Source organism: Corylus avellana, chromosome ca7 (genome assembly GCF_901000735.1).
Source record: "Corylus avellana chromosome ca7, CavTom2PMs-1.0".
Classification (NCBI taxonomy): Eukaryota; Viridiplantae; Streptophyta; class Magnoliopsida; order Fagales; family Betulaceae; genus Corylus; species Corylus avellana.
The window spans coordinates 23862969-23881890 of NC_081547.1; the positions used below are offsets into that span (position 1 = coordinate 23862969).

At 36.5% G+C, this 18922-nt stretch overlaps 2 protein-coding genes and 1 pseudogene across 6 annotated transcripts; 2 read left to right on the top strand and 1 right to left on the bottom strand.

Moving 5' to 3' along the window:
* Nucleotides 1-1549: 1549 nt before the first annotated feature.
* Nucleotides 1550-5468, top strand: LOC132188734 (uncharacterized). 2 transcript variants are annotated; one of them, XM_059603265.1, is made up of 5 exons: nucleotides 1550-1724; nucleotides 1810-1841; nucleotides 2348-2577; nucleotides 4849-4978; nucleotides 5072-5468. In XM_059603265.1, the coding sequence occupies exons 1-5, from the start codon at nucleotides 1562-1564 to the stop codon at nucleotides 5210-5212; spliced, it is 696 nt and encodes a 231-aa protein (XP_059459248.1). In that variant the 5' UTR covers nucleotides 1550-1561; the 3' UTR covers nucleotides 5213-5468. The 2 variants fall into 2 exon arrangements, with proteins under 2 accessions (XP_059459248.1, XP_059459249.1); XM_059603266.1 differs by lacking the exons at nucleotides 4849-4978; nucleotides 5072-5468 and adding an exon at nucleotides 2892-3167.
* A 2182-nt stretch (nucleotides 5469-7650) lies between these two features.
* On the bottom strand, nucleotides 7651-10314 carry LOC132188857 (cytochrome P450 704C1-like; annotated as a pseudogene).
* Nucleotides 10315-13103: 2789 nt separating this feature from the next.
* On the top strand, nucleotides 13104-18801 carry LOC132186846 (protein FLOWERING LOCUS D). Of its 4 annotated transcripts, XM_059600942.1 has the most exons (7): nucleotides 13104-13658; nucleotides 13764-15176; nucleotides 15627-16388; nucleotides 16480-16525; nucleotides 16784-16926; nucleotides 17319-17367; nucleotides 18127-18801. In XM_059600942.1, exons 1-6 carry the CDS (start codon nucleotides 13385-13387, stop codon nucleotides 17348-17350), a joined length of 2670 nt encoding a protein of 889 aa, XP_059456925.1. In that variant the 5' UTR covers nucleotides 13104-13384; the 3' UTR covers nucleotides 17351-17367; nucleotides 18127-18801. The 4 variants fall into 4 exon arrangements, 3 of the variants coding, with proteins under 3 accessions (XP_059456925.1, XP_059456924.1, XP_059456926.1); XR_009440777.1 differs by having other exon boundaries at nucleotides 13104-15176; nucleotides 16784-16940; XM_059600941.1 differs by having other exon boundaries at nucleotides 13104-15176.
* The last annotated feature ends 121 nt before the right edge of the window (nucleotides 18802-18922 follow it).

Sequence of the window (18922 nt, forward strand, 5' to 3'; positions counted from 1 at the left end):
AACGAAAATTTATTTGTTTGAACAAACAACCTAACATTAGATTAATGAATTTATCAAGAGATCTCTTGGATCCCATTCATGAAAGAGGTCTAGAGAGAGAAAAATACCTGGATTGTAGTCTGTGGAGGTGGGAGTGGCGCAGCAGCGTCTGAGGAGGTGGAGGGCGGCGCAGGCGAGAGCGGAGAGAGAGCCACTAACGAGAGAGAACAAGAGAGACGAAGAGAGAGCAAGAGAACGAGAGAGCGAAAGAGACGAAGAGAGAGCAAGAGAACAAGAGAGGGACTAAGGGAGAGAGGCGGCCGAACAAAATAGAGAGAGGTTAACCTAGGGTTTTTTCCTTTTTATACTAATGCGGGTTGGATCGGGTACCTGTAAGGAAAAAATTCTTATACCCACCCCGCCCCGCACAGGTTGGATAAATCATACCCGAACCCGCAAAAATACACACAACCCGTGCGGTTTGTGCGCGGGGCGGGTCTGCGGTTGGGCGGGTTTTTGCCCACCCCTAATGAGATAGTTGTCAGATAAAAATATGGTTTCTAATATTATTTGATTAAAAATACAAGAAAATGTTATATATTATATTTTCATCTCACCATGCAGAAATAGCATGCTTATTAGCTTTTTGATTTTGATTTTGATTTTGATTATTATTATTTTTTAACCAAGTTGATCAAAGGGCTTATATGGGTGCTTTCATAACAATCCAATATTATAAGAGTATTTAATATAGCATTATTGAAAGAGCAAGCAATGCTACATTCTATTCCTTCATCTCGCTTCTATCCTACTACACTAATGTGGTAGTGTCCATCTGTATTTAGATCAATCATTGTTAAAATAAAATAGACGTTGTCATAACAATCTAATAGGATAGAGGTGTAGTATATAATATCTCTTATTCAAAATATAAATAAATAATTAATAAGTAAGAAGATCAAAGAAAAATGGTAAAAATGTTGGCTTAAATCGAAACATAATTTCATTTTAAAGGCTAATTTAAGGGTTAATGGGCACTACTACATTAGCTTAGTGGGTCAATGGGATGATAATATAATATATAGCATTACTCTTACTCATTATAATTTTTTTAATTAGGTAGAATATACTACATTTTTATCTCACTTTGTTAATGTAGCACGACAATCAACCTTTGGATTAACTCTTGTTTCAAGAAAAAAGAAAAATTTAAATTGGCAGTGCCACATCAGTAAGGTGATATAAAGTGTTGTGTATAGCATTAATCAATTAACTTTATTTGTTTACAAGGAAATGTTATATATTTTATGTTATAATTATCCCACGGGTTGGAGTAATGCTATTACTATTCTACTATTATAGAATCTATTTTTAATAAACACTAATCCAAAAAGTTAATTGAATTGTAAAATAATTAAAAAAAAAAAAAAGAAAAAAAAAAAGCGGTTTTTATCCCCACATCAACCGGTGGGCTGTTCAACTCCAAAATCTCAAATCATCCAAATGAATCTCGACCGTCCGATTTATCCTATGCTAAACATTAAAGCCCTGCGTGGTTTTGGTAGTTGTCGGCGCGAGAGACATGGGAGGGAAAGGAAGGAGAAGAAGAGAGAAAAACTACAAAGCAGCTCACGGAGGGTACAGCCGCCTCCCTCCGCCGCCCAAATCCTCCCAAGTGGACGCTCTCCCCTCCAAACTCCGCAAGCTCATCTCCTTCACTTCTGCTCTCTCCTCTAAACCCCATGGTCTTCTCTCCCCCTACCCCTATCTATGCATTTATGTGTGTATGTTTAGGTTTTGTATCTCAAATGCTTTTCTTGTTTATTTCAGGGTCTGCTGCCAAGGATGATGCTGGTGATAAAGTATATTTCTTCTAATTTTTTATTTTCTCTCTTTTGATTACTGATCCAAAATTCTGTAATTGTATTGATTGGATTTCTGAAGAGCTCAATTTCCTTTTTCTTACTACCCTTTTCTGCCTCCTAATGATACTTGGGGAAAGAGGTGATAAATATAATAACGGGAATGGAATTCATGAATTTTGGGAGTTTAGGGGACAGCGCCTTAAGATTGAATATTATCAACCGATATATTTATTGATTTTTAATTTACAGAATGAAGAGAGATTTTTTTACTAAGTTGCACTTCCTTGATTGTGCATTGTATTTTGACTGCATTGATTTGAGTGACCTTAGTTACTCCATATTTCGTTGTTTGAATCACAATTTCTTATTTTCGGTGGCAGTTATCATCCCAGTATTCATGCCCTAAGTAGTTTTCCCATGCACTGTAATTTAGTCTTATCAAGCTTTTTAGTTCTCAACACATTAAACTTTTGGTTGATTATATATGTCTGAAATATTTACAGAAACCCCGTCCAAAGGATGGATTGGACTCAGGAGCTAGTGGGATCAAAGGTGGTGGTAATGATGAGCATTTGAGGACACCTCAATATGTAGATGACAGTGATGATATTGTGCAAAGCAGCACAAATGAAAAGAGAAAGAGAAAGAGAAAGAGTATGAAGGTTGATGACCTTCGGTTTGAGACGCTGGATAACCCGGACACCAATCCAAAAAGACGGGAGCGTAAGAAAAAGTAAGCATTTCATTCTATTTTAACTATTTCATCTTCAGGACCTAAGTAACCTAGTGTCTATAAAAGATGCCTGTATTTTTCACATTATTTTATCTTCTATTGATTTTGAATGATTTTCGTATTTACTCAGACATGTAAAAGCACAATCTGAAAATGAGCAAAGTAGTTAGTCCTTATATGCATTAGTATTTAGTTGCATGGATTTCTGATCCTGATGCTCGGTAATTGATGTGCTTCACACATCTAACTTAGAGTTCAGAATCAAGATAAATTCTACTATATGTTTTCATTCTTACATTCCTTGGTTGTGTTAGTTGTGCCGTGGTGTGGAAGATGGCTCCCCTTTGTCTTTTATGGTGCCTGTGGTTGGAGAGAAATGCGAGATGCTTCGAGGATTTGTCGAGGACTCTTGAGGACCTTGTTCATTTCTTTTTGTACACTCTTTTCTCTTGGACTGCAGGCTGGCTTGCTCCTATTGTGATTAATTTTCCTGATTTCCTCTCTATGTTCTCTTCTTCTCTCTCCCCTGCTTAGTCGCTCTCTTGTATACTCCCTGTGTACTTGGGTTGCGCCCCTCTGCGCTCTTTAATGCATTATTACTTATCAAAAAAAAAAAAAAATTCCTTGGTTGTGATTTGTATGTATATTTGTTGTTATTGCCATAGTTGTGAACTAGGTTATTTTGGCACCACTTCAAAAATTAAATGGGATAGACTTTGTGGAACCCTTTCCTGGTTTGGGCATGTAATAACATATGTAGAATATGGTAGTACTACATCTGTTCATTGAAAAGTCAGCTTTAGAATTAAATAGCCCGAAGCCAAAGAGGAAGCTGGATACTAGAAATCCTTTCCTGGAGATAAAATTTGCCACTTTCCATGAGTCACAATGATAGCATTTGCAATGTCTCCCTTGATGATGGTTCCAACTATTGGGTATATAATCTCTCTGTGAACTGGAAGTAGGGAACCTTATCTTTATTGGAATCTATTGAACTTGGTGGTATCAAAAAGGTAAGTTGACATCAATAGGAATTTCTTCTCAACTTCTCTGTTTGCTGGTTGACCCAAGTTCTAGGTGGAGCTCATATATTACGAACCTAAGTGTTCCACATGGTTTAAGTGATCTTATCTCTGTGCATATAAGCTCTCTGACACCCTTCTTTTGCAAAGCCGATTTTCAAGGGTTAGTTCTACTTCGGGTTTGTAAGAGAGGATGCCTAAAAGCTTATATACTCATGGTTAAGCTATGTACGACACTTAGGATTGTAACACACTACCACGTTCTGCAGCTGGCGTTCACGACGGCCCACTCTATCGACACTAACCAAATGGTAGCAATTTTCTCTTTTGGCGACTTCACTCATCTATTATTTTTCAATGACTTAACACTAAAACATTTTAACCCAGCTTATAGGTCACCCCCTTCGTGACTCGACCGCAAAGCTACAACCCATTTGATCCCATATTCAACGAACTATGTTTGATCCTAAATTCAACGTGGTGGTTGGCTTTGATATTAAATTATACAAACCTTAGGTAGAACTCACCATTGAAAACCGGCTTGTAAGGGGAGGATGCCTAAGGCTAAGAGCTTAAAGACACATAATTAAGAGTGCACTTAAACGGTTAAACCACTTGGGACACTTAGGATTGTAACACTATATTGCTGTGAAAGTTCTTTGTAGAATCTTTGAAATGTATACTCTGTACTGATTGTCAATGCAAGGCCCAAGTCCAACATTTTAGGTTTGAATACTCCAAGGAAATTTTCAGAGTTTCAGTGTCTTGTAAGGTTGGTTGCCTGGATATGTAGAATGTGACATCTAAGTTTTAAAACTGTTGTCTGCACAAAATACCATATGTTTCAAGCCAATGATATATGATGCTATACTAGAGTTGTGAACTTGCCCTGTTTTGGCAGTACTCATGTTGTAATTTGTGTTAACTTTTATAGATTCATAGTTAAAATTTGATGAAAATAAATAGTCATTGGAGATGTTTGAGGTTTTTGCTGGATATATTTCTGGAAATTAATAAGAAGGAAAACAGAATATCACAAGAAGTAAAGAAAATATGATATGTGCTCACTATTTAGTTGAACATTAAAAATCCACAAATGCCAATAATCTTTTTGCAGTGAGTAACTTATCATGGTTCATTGCGAAAGCAAACAGAGTTGGAATGCCCAAAGGTTCTATTACTTTTTGTACTCAGCTCTGGCGAGCTGCCTGTACTTACCATGATGTGATTACATCTTAAATCTGCACAGGTATTTGGAAGCGAGGAAAAAGAAACATAAAAAAGACAAGATGGAAGCGGATTTGGACTTTCCTGGACATGAGAAAATCAAATTTGGAGAAGTGGTTGAAGCTCCACCAAAGTTGCTTTCCGTTCCTAAGGTATCATCATAAATGTTTAGTGTTCCATAACAGATTCATGATCTTCCATGAACAAGAAATTTTATTCTTTTTGTTACTTTTGTTGTTGCAAAGGCATTCAAGAATGCCCCAGATGCTTCGCAAGAGAGGATACGGTTGCGGGCAATCGAGGCATATAGGAATCGCAAAGGATGGGCATCGAGGCCAGGGATTCAACTTCTGCCTCCCGTGACATCATCTTCACCAGCATTTTAGTCAGTTTCAGATGATGCTTACCTATATTTTTGTAATCCATGTCTTTTATGTTTGCACGAGTTGAGGATTTGTGGCCTCACTATCTCTCAAATTTTGTATTATTTGTACTGTACACATTACAGTGGACCTTTTCAAAAGCAAGCTTTCAAGGTTCAAAATAGTTTTTCACTTGAGAGGATGTTTTTGAGTCATTACCACCTATAATGTGTCTCCTTTAGGAATTTGCTGATATTGACTATCCGATTTGATAACAGGATTTCAAGTGGCATTAGAAAAACCAAAGATCTCAAACTTCGTCTGTATGCAAAATATGATTATCAAACGCCAATGTATTTGGCGGCAATCTTTGAAGGTGGAATGTTGGAAATCATGATCATTGATTAAGAAACCATTGTCATGATTCCAGCCGTTTGCTCATTCATAGGATTCGGTTACTGAACAAGACTTATTTCCATGTAAAGGGAAAGGCATAAAAGTATATTTTGTTGGGAAAGGCATAGTATACTTGAGTATAATCCCAATATGTTACGAATGATTGAGATATTAAATTGAGGAATAGGAAAAAAATATTTTTTAGTTTACTAAACTAATTATTGGGTTATAAAAGTATCTTAAAAATCTCTTAAATAAATTGTTTGCCTTAAATGGTTAGGGATGGCCTCACCTCACCGTGCGAGGCGGTCAGCCACCCCTCGACAAATGAGGGGAGACTACCTCTCATCTAGGCCTTTTTCTTTTATTTTCAGTGAAGGGTGGCTCCACTTTTTCTTTTTCTCTTTTGTTAATTTAATTTGAGATAAAACTGCAATTATACAACATGTTAACTCAATCACTTATGCAATGTGTCAATCAACGATTAATTCTGAACGAGTATCACAGGATCATTTGAGACCGATAGCATACTTTTGATACAACTACAAAACCACAAGAAGTAAATCGATAATTTTCCCAGAGAAATATGTTCAAAGCCTTGATGGACAAAGCATAAAATGCCTAGATAGTTGAGTAAAATATATAGTGTAGTGACAAGACTTCGTTTGACTCCAATCTTAATTTAAGCCCTTCACCTAGACAAGATGTCGGATTCCAACATTAACACGGACAAGGATCCTCTGGATTTAGCAACTTCTCCAAGACCAAAACATATGAAGTATCTCACTGTGTTTGGGCGCCAGCAAATACAAAGACAAAGACAAATGTGAAAAATATCTTAATAGGGTTAGCAAAAGTGAGAATAAACAAAACTAATATATATAATTTGGTAGTCCTAAGCAAATAAATTACCAAAAAGATGCTGCATCGGGCACTCCAAATTAGCTACTTTTTGTTGAATCCGTAGTACTCAACCAAGCCAAAAAAAAAAAAAAAAAAAAAAAACGACTTTTTTAATCCCCACTCTCTCTACTCTCGATTGAATTTGAAGTAGTTTTGTAAATAAAGAAATAAAAAATATTTAAATAGAGTATAGAGATATAAAGAGTGAAATTTTCATAATAGTTCAAAGGTACAAGTGAAATTTCCCCAAGGCATTAATGTAGTGAAGATTGTAATTCTAACATGTAAAATACATGTCTTTTACTCCTAAGGGTTTGGCTCAAGTGGTAAGGGTACTGATTTTGGTGGCATCCTCATCAGGTCTAAGATTCGAATCCCTTTGAATATTAACAATTTCTTGGGGTCACGTTTACTGGTGAAGCCAAAGTCTTACCCGATTCATTGTGTGAAAAATGCGCTTTACACGGATTCGAAGTTTTATCTTTATTATATATCCACGGGGTAATCACCTTTTCCTTCCCCCCCATAAACTACAACGCATTGTCATTTTGTACCTATGAACTGACAACCCTACTACCCAACCCCATCAAACTATCATTTTGTGCCCAAAACCTCATTTCCGTCGGTCAAAAGAGTTAACTCAGATGGTCAACCCGTCACTTTGCCCCCATAATCTATAATGCATTATTACTTTGCCCGCATGAATTATAACGCATTGTCACTTTGACCGTCTGAGTTAACGCATATGACTGACGGAATGGGGTTTTGGGCACAAAATGATAGTTTTATGGGGTTTGGTAGTAGGGTTGTTAATTCATAGAGGTAAAGTGACAATGCATTGTAGCTAAAAGGAGAAAAGATAATTACCCCTATATCCACAGGATCCTATTGCTTTCACAGTAGGCCATTGCGAGGATATTATGCATTTATTTCCTTCGTGGTTTTTTTGGTTAGAGTAGCTCATTTCCGGATTTTCTTTTAAGCATTAGTGGTTGACAACATGTGGATTTTATGAGATAGATGGGAGCTGGTCTGGGCATTTAAAAGTAGAACTTTCTGCTCTTATTATTATTGGGTATATAACACTTCTGGATGATGTTGCTTTGCTTCCATAGTGAATTATACAATGCATAGCATCAACATATATAGAGCATCCAATTCAGTCAACTTCCATGGCTCTTGAAGGCACGAACATGGAGACCTCCATCAATGTGAAGATTAATCATTGTCCTGTAATTTACTATTTTCTTATCATCCCTTAATTCAAACACAAAACACCCCAACAGGACTGCTGAAAAGATCTTCATCTGCCGATATGCAAATTCCTTTCCCAGACAGATTCGTGGGCCACCCTGTTAACACCATTAGAGACTTGAAGAGCTCTTAACAAGCTTGCAGCATGAGATATATAAGTTTGACATGTTAGAGAAAACATCTATTAATTAACCTGGAATGCAGTAAACTTGAAAGGGCTTTCTTGCCGGAATACACCATCCTCATCAAGCCATCTCTCTGGTCGAAATTCTTCTGCATCATCACCCCAGATGAATCTCATCCTGGCCATTGCATATGGCTGGTAAGCCACCATATCTCCTTTCTTCACACTAAAACCGTCTGGCAGAGTATCCTCAGAAAAGCAAATCTTTCCATCCTGTACACAAAGAAGGGAATTAATGAAGATAATGTAAAAAGCTGGAACCATAATGGTAATTGGTAACATATAAAGAAAGACAGCAAAGTCTTCTTGGACCTGCTATTGTTGCCTATTCCCATAGTGGTAAGCATTAGGCTTAGGAGGATCTCTTGATGCATGTTTTGGACTTTGTTCTACATGTTGGTGGGCTATTTTTTTTTTTTTTTTTGGTAGTAAAATTTTGGACTCTTGGGATCAACTGAAGGGGAAGAATCCATAGTGACAACACAAAAGTGTATTACAATTAGTCAATTACATTACATAGGAATTTGTAGGCATAACTCGTATTTCATCCCACTATTTGGATGCCAAAGGCTTTTAAGATTTCAAAAACTTTGTCGGCCCTTTCCTGTTAATTATCCACACATGGGTTTCAAGGAGGAAATTTGTTGATGAAAAATTGCATGTAATTTCAAACATGCATACAGATAATGTTTTCCATGCCACGGGAAGCGGGGGGTAAAGTCTGATAGTTTCAGTTATAGCTGCATGGAGATACTGCATCTTTTCCAGAACTTCTTCACTCATACTGGCTGCAAACTCAGCAAAATTATCTATTCCTTTTGTGTTGGTTGCTTCCTTCACCTCTACTGCAACCTTGTCTTGCACGGCAGGATGCCTGCAGAGCATGTAAATGAGCCAGGAAAGAGTAGTTGCTGTTGTGTCTTTGCCAGCAATAAATTGAGAACAATATCTCGCAAGTATCCTGGACTTATCTTGCTTGCTTGCAAAAACCTTGATAAAATGTCTTCTTTCTTCATCTGCATAGAGTAATTAACTGAGACAATAAGATTATGCCACTACCCTCAATCCCATATTGAAGATTTTAGGTAGTGCGCTTACAGCTGAATCATCATGTGAATCATGCATTTGCTGAATCTTAGTATGGATTAGCTTGTATACAAAATTGTCAGTTACTTTGATATTTTTCTTCAGTGCTGCTTCTGATCCAATATTCAGAACCCTCTTCATCTTCCAAAAGATATCAACATATCTCCAAAGGATTAATGCACTAGAATCATCAAAAGGTCTGACAAAATTGGCGCATTCTTCACTTGATCCACACATGTTGTCTAGTTCTACTCCAAATGCAACTTTAAAAATTGAATCTAAGGTTGATTTCATGAAGAGATCCTGCAGTCATAATAGGGGTTACTTCTTCTGCAAAATCAGAAAGGCTACATATTCAAATCTTGAGTAGAGCAAACTCACCTGAATATCAATATTCTCGTTGGAAACAGTGGCTTCAGACAATATATGAGAAAGCCTTGCCACATTCCTTTGGAAGATTATGCTGCTAAAGTTCCTCACTACCTTTGTAGAGAACTCATAACTTGATAATTTTCTCTGTTGGCGCCACTTATCACCATCAACTACAAAAATTCTATCACCTAATAAATCCTTCAGAATGCTGTTATGGTACCAACCCTGCACAAAGTTTGGAAAAGAGTTGAAAAATTATATTCTTTCCTCTTTTCTATCATCTACTGAGTAGAGAATATGCCAGTGCTGCATAGCAGAGCAGTAGTGGCATCCATTGGGTGTGAATAGGTCTTGAGTTCGGCTGTTACTGTTTACCACACCCCTCCCCCCCGCAAAAAAATAAAAATAAAAATAAAAATAAATAAATAAATAAAAGAACAGAAAAGAAGAAGCTAAAGTTATGGTAATTATGAAAAATCTAACTGTCAAATTTTCATTGTGATAAGCAGAATCATATTTAATTACATCTTTTAACGTATATAGATAAGTATTTACATGTACTTTTTCCAGTTCATTGATACAATTTTCTATTTTTCTTGTCAGCATATCATGCAAACTCTGGATCAAGTTATACCTTGCCATAATTTTCGAAGTTTGTTTTCAGATTGTACTCAACATTTGCTGGGTCTGTTGTATAAATCTCACTCCTAGAAAGGCTGAGCAGCCTGTAGGTTTTGTACTTCCCTGCAAGATCAGTCATATAGTGCTGCAACCTATGGAAATTCAGAAGCTGGTTAAATATGGTGCCACCAATAGGATGTAACTTCTTCCTATGCTTTTGCTGCAATTCCCTAAAGAGGATAAGGGAAAAGAGAAGAGCTGCGATTAGAGCTAAAGAAATGGAGTATGGGTTGGAATGGAAATCCATGGAAGCTATATTGGATAATGAAGAAGGGCTCAATTATATAGAGGAAACTGGTGTCAGTTCATTTATTGGACTATTCATGGCTGGAGTGATTCCCTGGCCGGGTGGAAGAAAAAATGACAAAAGGCCTAGGGGTTCATGGATTTGAGTTCCAATATAAGTGCTACCTTCTATGTTCAAAGAGGACAAAAGACAAGATGTACTTCTATGTGTTGAAATCAGCCCTCCTTTAGTCATGCTGAATCATAATTAAGCCATTGTTAGAACAGTTTACAGGCCACCGGACCAGTGATAATGTAAAATAGAAAAAGAAGTTACCCGATTCTAGCAGTCTTTATGGAGACCGGAGACATTCTGATGATTAAATCAATAGAATGGAAAGAGGGAGAGAGTAAAAAGTAGATTTTTAATTTTTAAATTTGTTAGAAAAAATAATAATTTGGGTTTTTTTTTTTTCCTTCTTATTTTTGGCCCCTAGATTTTTTTTTCTTATAATTCAACCTCCTTAAAATTAAATTTCTAGTTTCATCCCTAACTGGCTACATAGCAATCCCAAGTTCTTTTGATTATTGTCATATAATGAGCTATTTCATTGAGCCTTTTACAATAACGAGATTTAAGCTTGGGCCTATGCTAAGTGAGCGAGATATTCAGATTGCTAGATCTAGCGGAAGAGTGAGGTCCAACAACAATGATCTTTATGAAAGTCCACGAGTTTTCATTCTTATGCACCCACATAGAGATTTGAAGCTAGAAAGATCCAATGGTGATTTTGAAAACCACATCAAGAGTACGGGTGTTAATGCGAGCGGTTAGAAACCGCCCGCTAACTGCTACTATAACCGCTTAACTGTATTCACCACCTAACTGCTATAACCGCCTAGCGGTTAGCGGTTAGAGGTTATTGGGTTTACTAACCCTAACAGCTAACCGCCTTTTTATATAATATATTTTTATAATTATAATTATAATAATATTTATACATATAACATAATCACTTGATCATTAAATCACAATTTTTTTTTTTTAGATAATTAAATCATGAATATTAATATATTATCAATATAATTTATATTATTATATCACATGATCAATTGATCATTAAATCATTTGATTATATAATAATAAATTATACATATATAATATGACATAACTCATAAGTATACCAATTTATACTAATACAACAATTAAGTATCTAGGGACTTAGTTCCAATGTATGTTATAAACTTATAAGTCTATATATGTTATAAATTATAATTATACATATATGCATCTGAATAATATAAATATATAAGATTAATACTTAATCATATGATTCAATGACAATTCAAATAATTAATGTACAATGATAATGTGATTCGTATAATATCAAATTAAGTAATTGGCATTAGATTCAATAATATGTTACTTATAACCACAATTGAAGTATTAATGTATTATCATTCTAATTTATATAATTATATAATAACAAATTATACATATATAATATGACATAAGTCATAAGTATACCAATTCATACTAATACAACAATTAAGTACTTAGAGACTTAGTTTTAATGTATGTTATAAACTTATAAGTTTATATATGTTATAAATTATAATTATACAAATATGCATATGAATAATATAAATGTATAATATCAATACCTAATCATATGATTCAATGACAAGTCAAATACTTTATTCAAGTGACTCATATTATTAATGTACAATAATAATGTGATTCGTATAATATTAAATTAAGTAATTGACATTGGATTAAACAATGTGTTACTTATAAACACAATTGAAATATTAATACATTATCATTCTAATTTTAGTAATATTATCACTATAATTTATATAATTATATCACATGATAAATTGATCATTAAATAATATGATTATATAATAACAAATAATACATATAATGATATCTAATATGACATATAATCATATATATCATATGTTTTATTTGAACTTCTTTTATATGTTGTGTTGAACTTTTTCTATACGTTGTGTTGAATTTTTTTTTTTATATGTTGAGTTTTTTTTTTTTAAGTTAACTGGTTATGCTTTAATATTTAAGGAATTTTTTTTAAAAGTACAAGTAAATGTAAATTTGGGGTCAAATATTTTTGATTTTTTAATATGAGCTCTTTTTATAGCAATTGGGCCTAAGAAGGCACTAAAAATACAAAAAACAAATGAGGGTAAAAAATGCTACTATAATAAAAATAAAAATAAATTAAAAAAATTAAAAGAAAAAAAAAAGGCCCAAAAAAAAAGCCCAAAAGCCTAATTTTGAAAAAGCGGTTAGCGGGCGGTTACCTATTTTACTAACCACTAACCGGCGGTTAGTGAAATCTACTAACCGCTAAAGTGATTACGGTTAAGGATTATTGTCAATAACTGCTAATCGTAACGGTATTGATACCCTTATTTATGAGGATAAAAAGATGGTCCTTAACATTACTCTTGAAGTTATTGTATATTTTTCTTTCACCAAAAATAGAAGACCAGTAAAAAACTCCTAAAGGAAATTATCAGGAACCATTGAACTCGAAATTTTTTAATCCAAAAATCATAATTCCAATTTGGACTTTCTTCCTTGAGTTTTTTTTTTTTTTTTTTTTTCTATGGAATCCTCAATTTAAAATTTGTTTGATTAAATATATATATTTTAAAAAATTTAAACATTTAATATAAGTGATAATTTAATAATAAAAATAATTTATTTAATTATTTAATTGATATTTAAAACAAAAAATTTTATTAACTTCTTTTCTTTTCTTGCTATGACTTTGTGCACAGAAAACCAACCCCAGTCCCCATATACCAGGGTTTTGGTCCGACGACCAATATGTAACTGTGCAGCCTATTCTACAGTCGATCTAGCGCCTGGACCCACCAGGTCTTAATCTAAAGTACTGACGTGGCGATATCAGAGGCGTTAGCAAAATACCGCACTGTTTCCGAACTCCGACGTATCGGCGTACTTGAACCCTCGCCGTTCAAATTTTCTCGCGAACCAAACAGCCACTTTCCTTCTTCTCCATCACCATATTACCTCTCTCTCTCTCTCCAAAGGCCCAAAGATGAATCCGTTTGATCAAACCCCAGACCAGTTCTCTTCTTTCCCTCCTCTCCAGTTCATTCCATATCCACCTCCACTAAACCCTAACTCTAATCCTAATCCGAATGCTAATTCGAGTCCCTATAATCCAACCCAAATCCCAATCCAAGACCCTAATTCTACCTCACCAAGCCATCTTCTCTCATTCACAGTTCCCAAGAAGCGAAGGCGAGGCCGGCCTCAACGGAAAGCAACGTCGTTTCACCTTCCTCTCATCCCTAACGTCACTCTCAACGGTAATAATGGTCTTTTCCCTTCGTCTTCCTCTACTTCTAATTCAGTTTCAGCTCCTTTGTTCAGACCCAATGTAGAAAACCCTAATTCGTCAACTCAAACTGTAGCCGATACCTCTGATGAGATCATCGTGATAAATAAAGAATCCACGGCCGAGGCCTTGATTGCTCTCTCGGCTGGGTTTCCTGCCGATTCACTCACTGAGGAGGAAATCGATGCCGGGGTTGTCCCTTTAATCGGAGGGATCGAGCAAGTCAATTACATTCTTATCCGGAACCACATTATCGCAAAATGGCGTGAGAATGTGTCAAATTGGGTCACTAAAGAGATGTTTATTGATGCTATACCTAAACATTGTCATACTCTTTTGGACTCTACTTATAATTATTTAGTTTCACATGGGTATATCAATTTTGGGGTTGCACCAGCGATCAAGGAAAAGATCCCGGCTGAACTTATTAAGTCGAATGTGATTGTGATTGGTGCCGGGCTTGCGGGGCTGGCTGCTGCACGGCAATTGATGAGATTTGGGTTCAAGGTGACTGTTTTAGAGGGTAGGAAGCGAGCAGGTGGGCGAGTTTATACAAAGAAAATGGAGGGAGGGAATAGGCTGTGTGCAGCGGCAGATTTAGGGGGTAGTGTTTTGACAGGTACTTTAGGGAATCCACTTGGGATTGTTGCTCGACAGTTGGGTTATCCGCTTCATAAGGTGAGAGATAAGTGCCCACTATATAGTTTGGATGGAAAGCCAGTTGACCCTGATATGGATATGAAGGTGGAAACTGCTTTTAACCGTCTTTTGGACAAAGCAAGTAGACTTAGGCAGTTAATGGGGGAGGTCTCAGTAGATGTATCTCTTGGTGCAGCATTGGAAACATTCCGGCAGGTTTATGGGGATGCCGTGAATGCTGAGGAGATGAACTTGTTTAACTGGCATCTTGCAAATTTGGAATATGCAAATGCCGGTTTGCTTTCAAAGCTTTCCCTTGCATTTTGGGACCAAGATGACCCTTATGATATGGGAGGGGACCATTGCTTCTTGCCTGGAGGGAATGGAAGGCTGGTTCATGCTTTGGCTGAGAATGTGCCAATTTTATATGAGAAAACTGTACACACCATTAGGTATGGTAGTGATGGTGTGCAGGTCATTGCAGGGAGTCAGGTTTTTGAGGGTGACATGGCCCTATGCACAGTTCCGCTTGGGGTTTTAAAGAGTGGGTCCATAAAATTTATTCCAGAGTTGCCTCAGAGAAAGCTTGATGGGATAAAGAGGCTGGGGTTTGGGTTGTTGAATAAGGTTGCAATGCTATTTCCTCACGTATTTTGGGGCACTGATCTTGATACCTTTGGGCATCTTTCTGATGATCCAAGCCGTCGAGGGGAGTTCTTTCTCTTTTATAGCTATGCAACAGTTGCTGGTGGTCCTCTCTTGATTGCTCTGGTAGCAGGAGAAGCGGCTCACAAGTTTGAGAGCATGCCCCCCACAGATGCAGTGACCCGTGTTCTTCAAATTCTCAAGGGTAATCTATTTCTTTTTGTGTGTGTGTTTGTGTTTAAAGTATCTTATTCAGAAAATTATCCTATTTTCTGAGTATTAAAGTGACTATTTTGTCATGCATTTTTCAGTTATTATGCTTGTCAAAAAAAAAAAAAAAATCACTTAGTATTTGTGTCCTCTATGCATAATACTCAAGTAGATCAGAGGTAGTTGCAAACTTCCTTAAATTGTTATATTTTTCTGTACCATTTCTTGGTGATAATATGTACATTTCCATAGTCATTGACTCATTCAGAAGAACCAGATGGTAAACAATATTCTTTTTCCTGTACCTCTAAAAGGTGTATTACAACAAGAATACTTTCTTGGATGAAGAGTTTTTTCCTATCCTAATCGTGAAAGTTTTCAGCTAAATATCTGAATATTACTGGTGAGGAATGTGTTTTTCAAAATTGGGAATAAATGCATGCAGGTATCTTTGAACCGCAAGGAATCATTGTTCCGGAGCCTATCCAAACAGTTTGTACCAGATGGGGTGGTGATCCCTTCAGTCTAGGTTCTTACTCTAATGTTGCAGTTGGCGCATCAGGAGATGATTATGATATTTTGGCAGAAAGTGTGGGAGATGGAAGGCTTTTCTTTGCAGGGGAGGCCACCACTAGGCGATACCCAGCAACTATGCACGGAGCTTTTGTCAGTGGGTTAAGAGAATCTTCAAATATGGCTCATTATGCTAATGCTCGGACCTTGAGAAAAAAGATTGACAGGAGTCCATCGAAGAATGCCCATTCTTGTGCTTCCCTTCTTGCAGATTTATTTAGGGAGCCTGATCTAGAATTTGGGAGCTTTTCTGTTATTTTTGCTCAGAAGAATGCTGATCCCAGGTCAGCAGCAATTTTGAGAGTGACATTTAGTGAACCTCGAAAGAAGAGTCATGAAGGTTCAAAACCAGATCAACAGCATTCAAATAAGTTACTTTTTCAGCAGCTTCAGTCACATTTTAATCATCAGCAACAGCTTCATGTTTACACTTTGTTATCAAGACAACAGGCACTTGAGCTGAGAGAGGTGAGAGGAGGTGATGAAATGAGATTGAATCACCTCTGTGAAAAGTTGGGGGTGAAGCTGGTGGGAAGAAAAGGTCTCGGGTCTACTGCTGATTCTGTGATTGCTTCCATCAAGGCTGAGAGGGGCAACCGCAAACCTGCTCCAACTACTTTGGCGCTCAAATCAGGTGCTTGGTTGGAGCTTTACTTTTGTAATTCATACTTACTATATTTACTTGTTGTAGAACTTGATGTATGTATTTCATGGTTTTGGAAAAGGGGCATCAAAGCTGAACACGGGCATTTTGAAGCGAAAAATGGTGAGGTATGAGCTGATCTTGAAAACTTTTAATTGCTTGGATACATACAACTCCTTGGGGCCACACCCCCTTTTGCCAGATTTAACCTATCCGTGTGATGGGGGTGCGTTACTCGGGTTCGGGATTTATCTTTCAATGGTGGGTACACGAATTGGCCCTACCTTGAGGGAGTTTCCTGTCAATAAAAAAAAAAAAAAATCTCAAATATCCATTCTACTATAATTGATGTAAAAGTAACATTTTATCCTTGGTAATTTTCCCAGAAAGGCTAAAATAGTGCGTAGCAGCAATGGGCCAGCAGCGCCTACTAATTCAAATGTGGTAAATAGTAAAGTGTCGGAGGAAACTAGGGCGTCAGAGGAAATCAGGCCTGCAGATCAAATGCTTCTTGACACGCTTGGTTCAGGTAATATATAGAGGGTATCTTTCTTTTCTTTTCTTTTCTTTTTTTTTTTAAAAAAAAAAAATCTAATTTAAATATCCTTCCATTGCTCATGCATCTTGCCAGCTTATATTTTTCGCTGGGTAGCGGCTTCACTTCCCTCCCTTTTTAAAGGAGATACTGGGGACAGCCAAAAACCACAGAAAACAACGTTAGAAGAATTTTACTATATCATAATGCATTTTTGATAAGTTATTATTATTATTTTTTTTTGTAAGTACTATATCATAATGCATTGTGGTTACAAGTTTATGTTATCCACTATAGCAGTGGCTTTATTATCCTTCCATTTCAAAGGAGACACTAGCAAGTGTTTCGAAGAATAGAATCTAATATTAATTTTCATATTTTGTTAGGGCAAAATCAAGGTGACATGTTGAAACAATGAGTAGACAGACTTGAGAGGTGAGATGTCATAACTTGTTTCTGGCTCTTCAGGAGCATTAGTCTTTATGCGTAGAACTGTTTTCCCTTGTAACCTGTTTGCTGGAGAATGTTGTGTCCCTGACCTGCTTTACTTGTCTCAATGCTGTTCAGCTTTGGTGGGCCTAAGTGGTCAAATATGCAATTTTGCAAAGATTAATTTCCATTTTAATGTAACCTGATAAGGCATTGCCTTCTGTTAAGAGGATCTGACTGCAAAGTATTAAGCATGTTATGCCATACAGTTTTTATGGGTTTGAAATGATTAGTGGCTAGTATGTTAATAAGTCTCTTATTTAGATAAAGATATTTAATTAGTGAAAAAAATGTATTATCACATGCTTGGGACCAGATCTGGATGATGGCCATATACCAGTGACTTCAGCAAGTTCTTTCCAAGAATCAGTTTAATGGCATGGTTGGGTGTTCCACGGAAAAGGAATTTGTTCATTGTTTACTTGGATTTCTAGTAGACTACAGAGAATATGAAGACAACAAAACCACTGAAGTTAAATAAAATTTAGTTTGTTGAAATTTCTTTCTTTCGGAATTTAGTTTGTTGAAATTTCTTTCTTTTGGGTATGAGATGCAAGAGCCACAAATCCCCTCCCCCAGCCCCACTCAAAAGTGCAGCCGCCCCAAGGGCATTACTTCCTTGGTTAGATGTAAGCTCTCTGTCCTTGTCCTATTGAGAACTAACTTTCTTTCTTTTTCTGTGAATCCTACCTCAAAAATTTATAGAAGGATTTGCTCTTCACCTCCGAATCTATCAACAAGGGCCAATTTGCAATCTGTGACCAAGTCTGTTCCCGGCCTCATAATTGCTATTTTTACTCACGACCTTTGGCCGGATCACTACCAGTGCCTTCATCAGCTTGTTGAAGATGACTATGCTACTTGCAGGAGGACCACTCTGCTGTTTGTCTTCTCTGCTGGTAAGGTGATAAATGCAATGTCAAAGTGAACATTGAGCAAGGGTCAGGCTTCTCGGTTGTTTGGCTTCATGTTGCCCAGAGTCTGCAAGGCATCTTCTCAAGATGCCTGTGAATTGATTGGAGCTTGTGATCAAGACCTCAGTGGTTGTGATCAAGCCGCTGGTGAATCTCTTGAGAGCAATGTTGGCCCAGAAATGCCATTCAGATGAGACAAGTTTGCTGCCGAGCTGATTGTAGGATGGATGGATGAGGACGGCTGATGGCTGAGCCTTCACTTTTGACAAGTGGAGTCATGGTCGGATTTATGTTGGTGCAACTGCCTCTACTTGAGAAGTATCAAATATGTAAACTATGGTCTTGTGGCTAATTCTCATATTTTGTGTGAATGGCAAATCAAACCTTATTTCCATTTGTCAACAATATTCTCAGCTTACAAAAAAAAAAAATGATATTTAAGATTATGGTGGGATGAATTATGTTTGATTCAAATATTTAAACTATGGTCTTATTGTTTCTTTTAATTATTATGTTATGGTACATTTTTAATGCTATTAGTTTTAAATCTTGTTTTAATTGTCGTACAAAACAGGTCTATATTGATT

Bases quoted from the DNA above. Each gene is read 5' to 3' on its own strand.
- LOC132188734 (XM_059603265.1), top strand. From the start codon at position 1,562: ATGGGAGGGAAAGGAAGGAGAAGAAGAGAGAAAAACTACAAAGCAGCT. The intron at 1,842-2,347 runs GTATATTTCTTC...AAATATTTACAG, and splicing joins AGGATGATGCTGGTGATAAA to AAACCCCGTCCAAAGGATGG. The intron at 4,979-5,071 runs GTATCATCATAA...GTTGTTGCAAAG, and splicing joins AGTTGCTTTCCGTTCCTAAG to GCATTCAAGAATGCCCCAGA.
- LOC132186846 (XM_059600941.1), top strand. From the start codon at position 13,385: ATGAATCCGTTTGATCAAACCCCAGACCAGTTCTCTTCTTTCCCTCCT. The intron at 15,177-15,626 runs GTAATCTATTTC...AAATGCATGCAG, and splicing joins TGTTCTTCAAATTCTCAAGG to GTATCTTTGAACCGCAAGGA. The intron at 16,927-17,318 runs GTAATATATAGA...ATATTTTGTTAG, and splicing joins TCTTGACACGCTTGGTTCAG to GGCAAAATCAAGGTGACATG.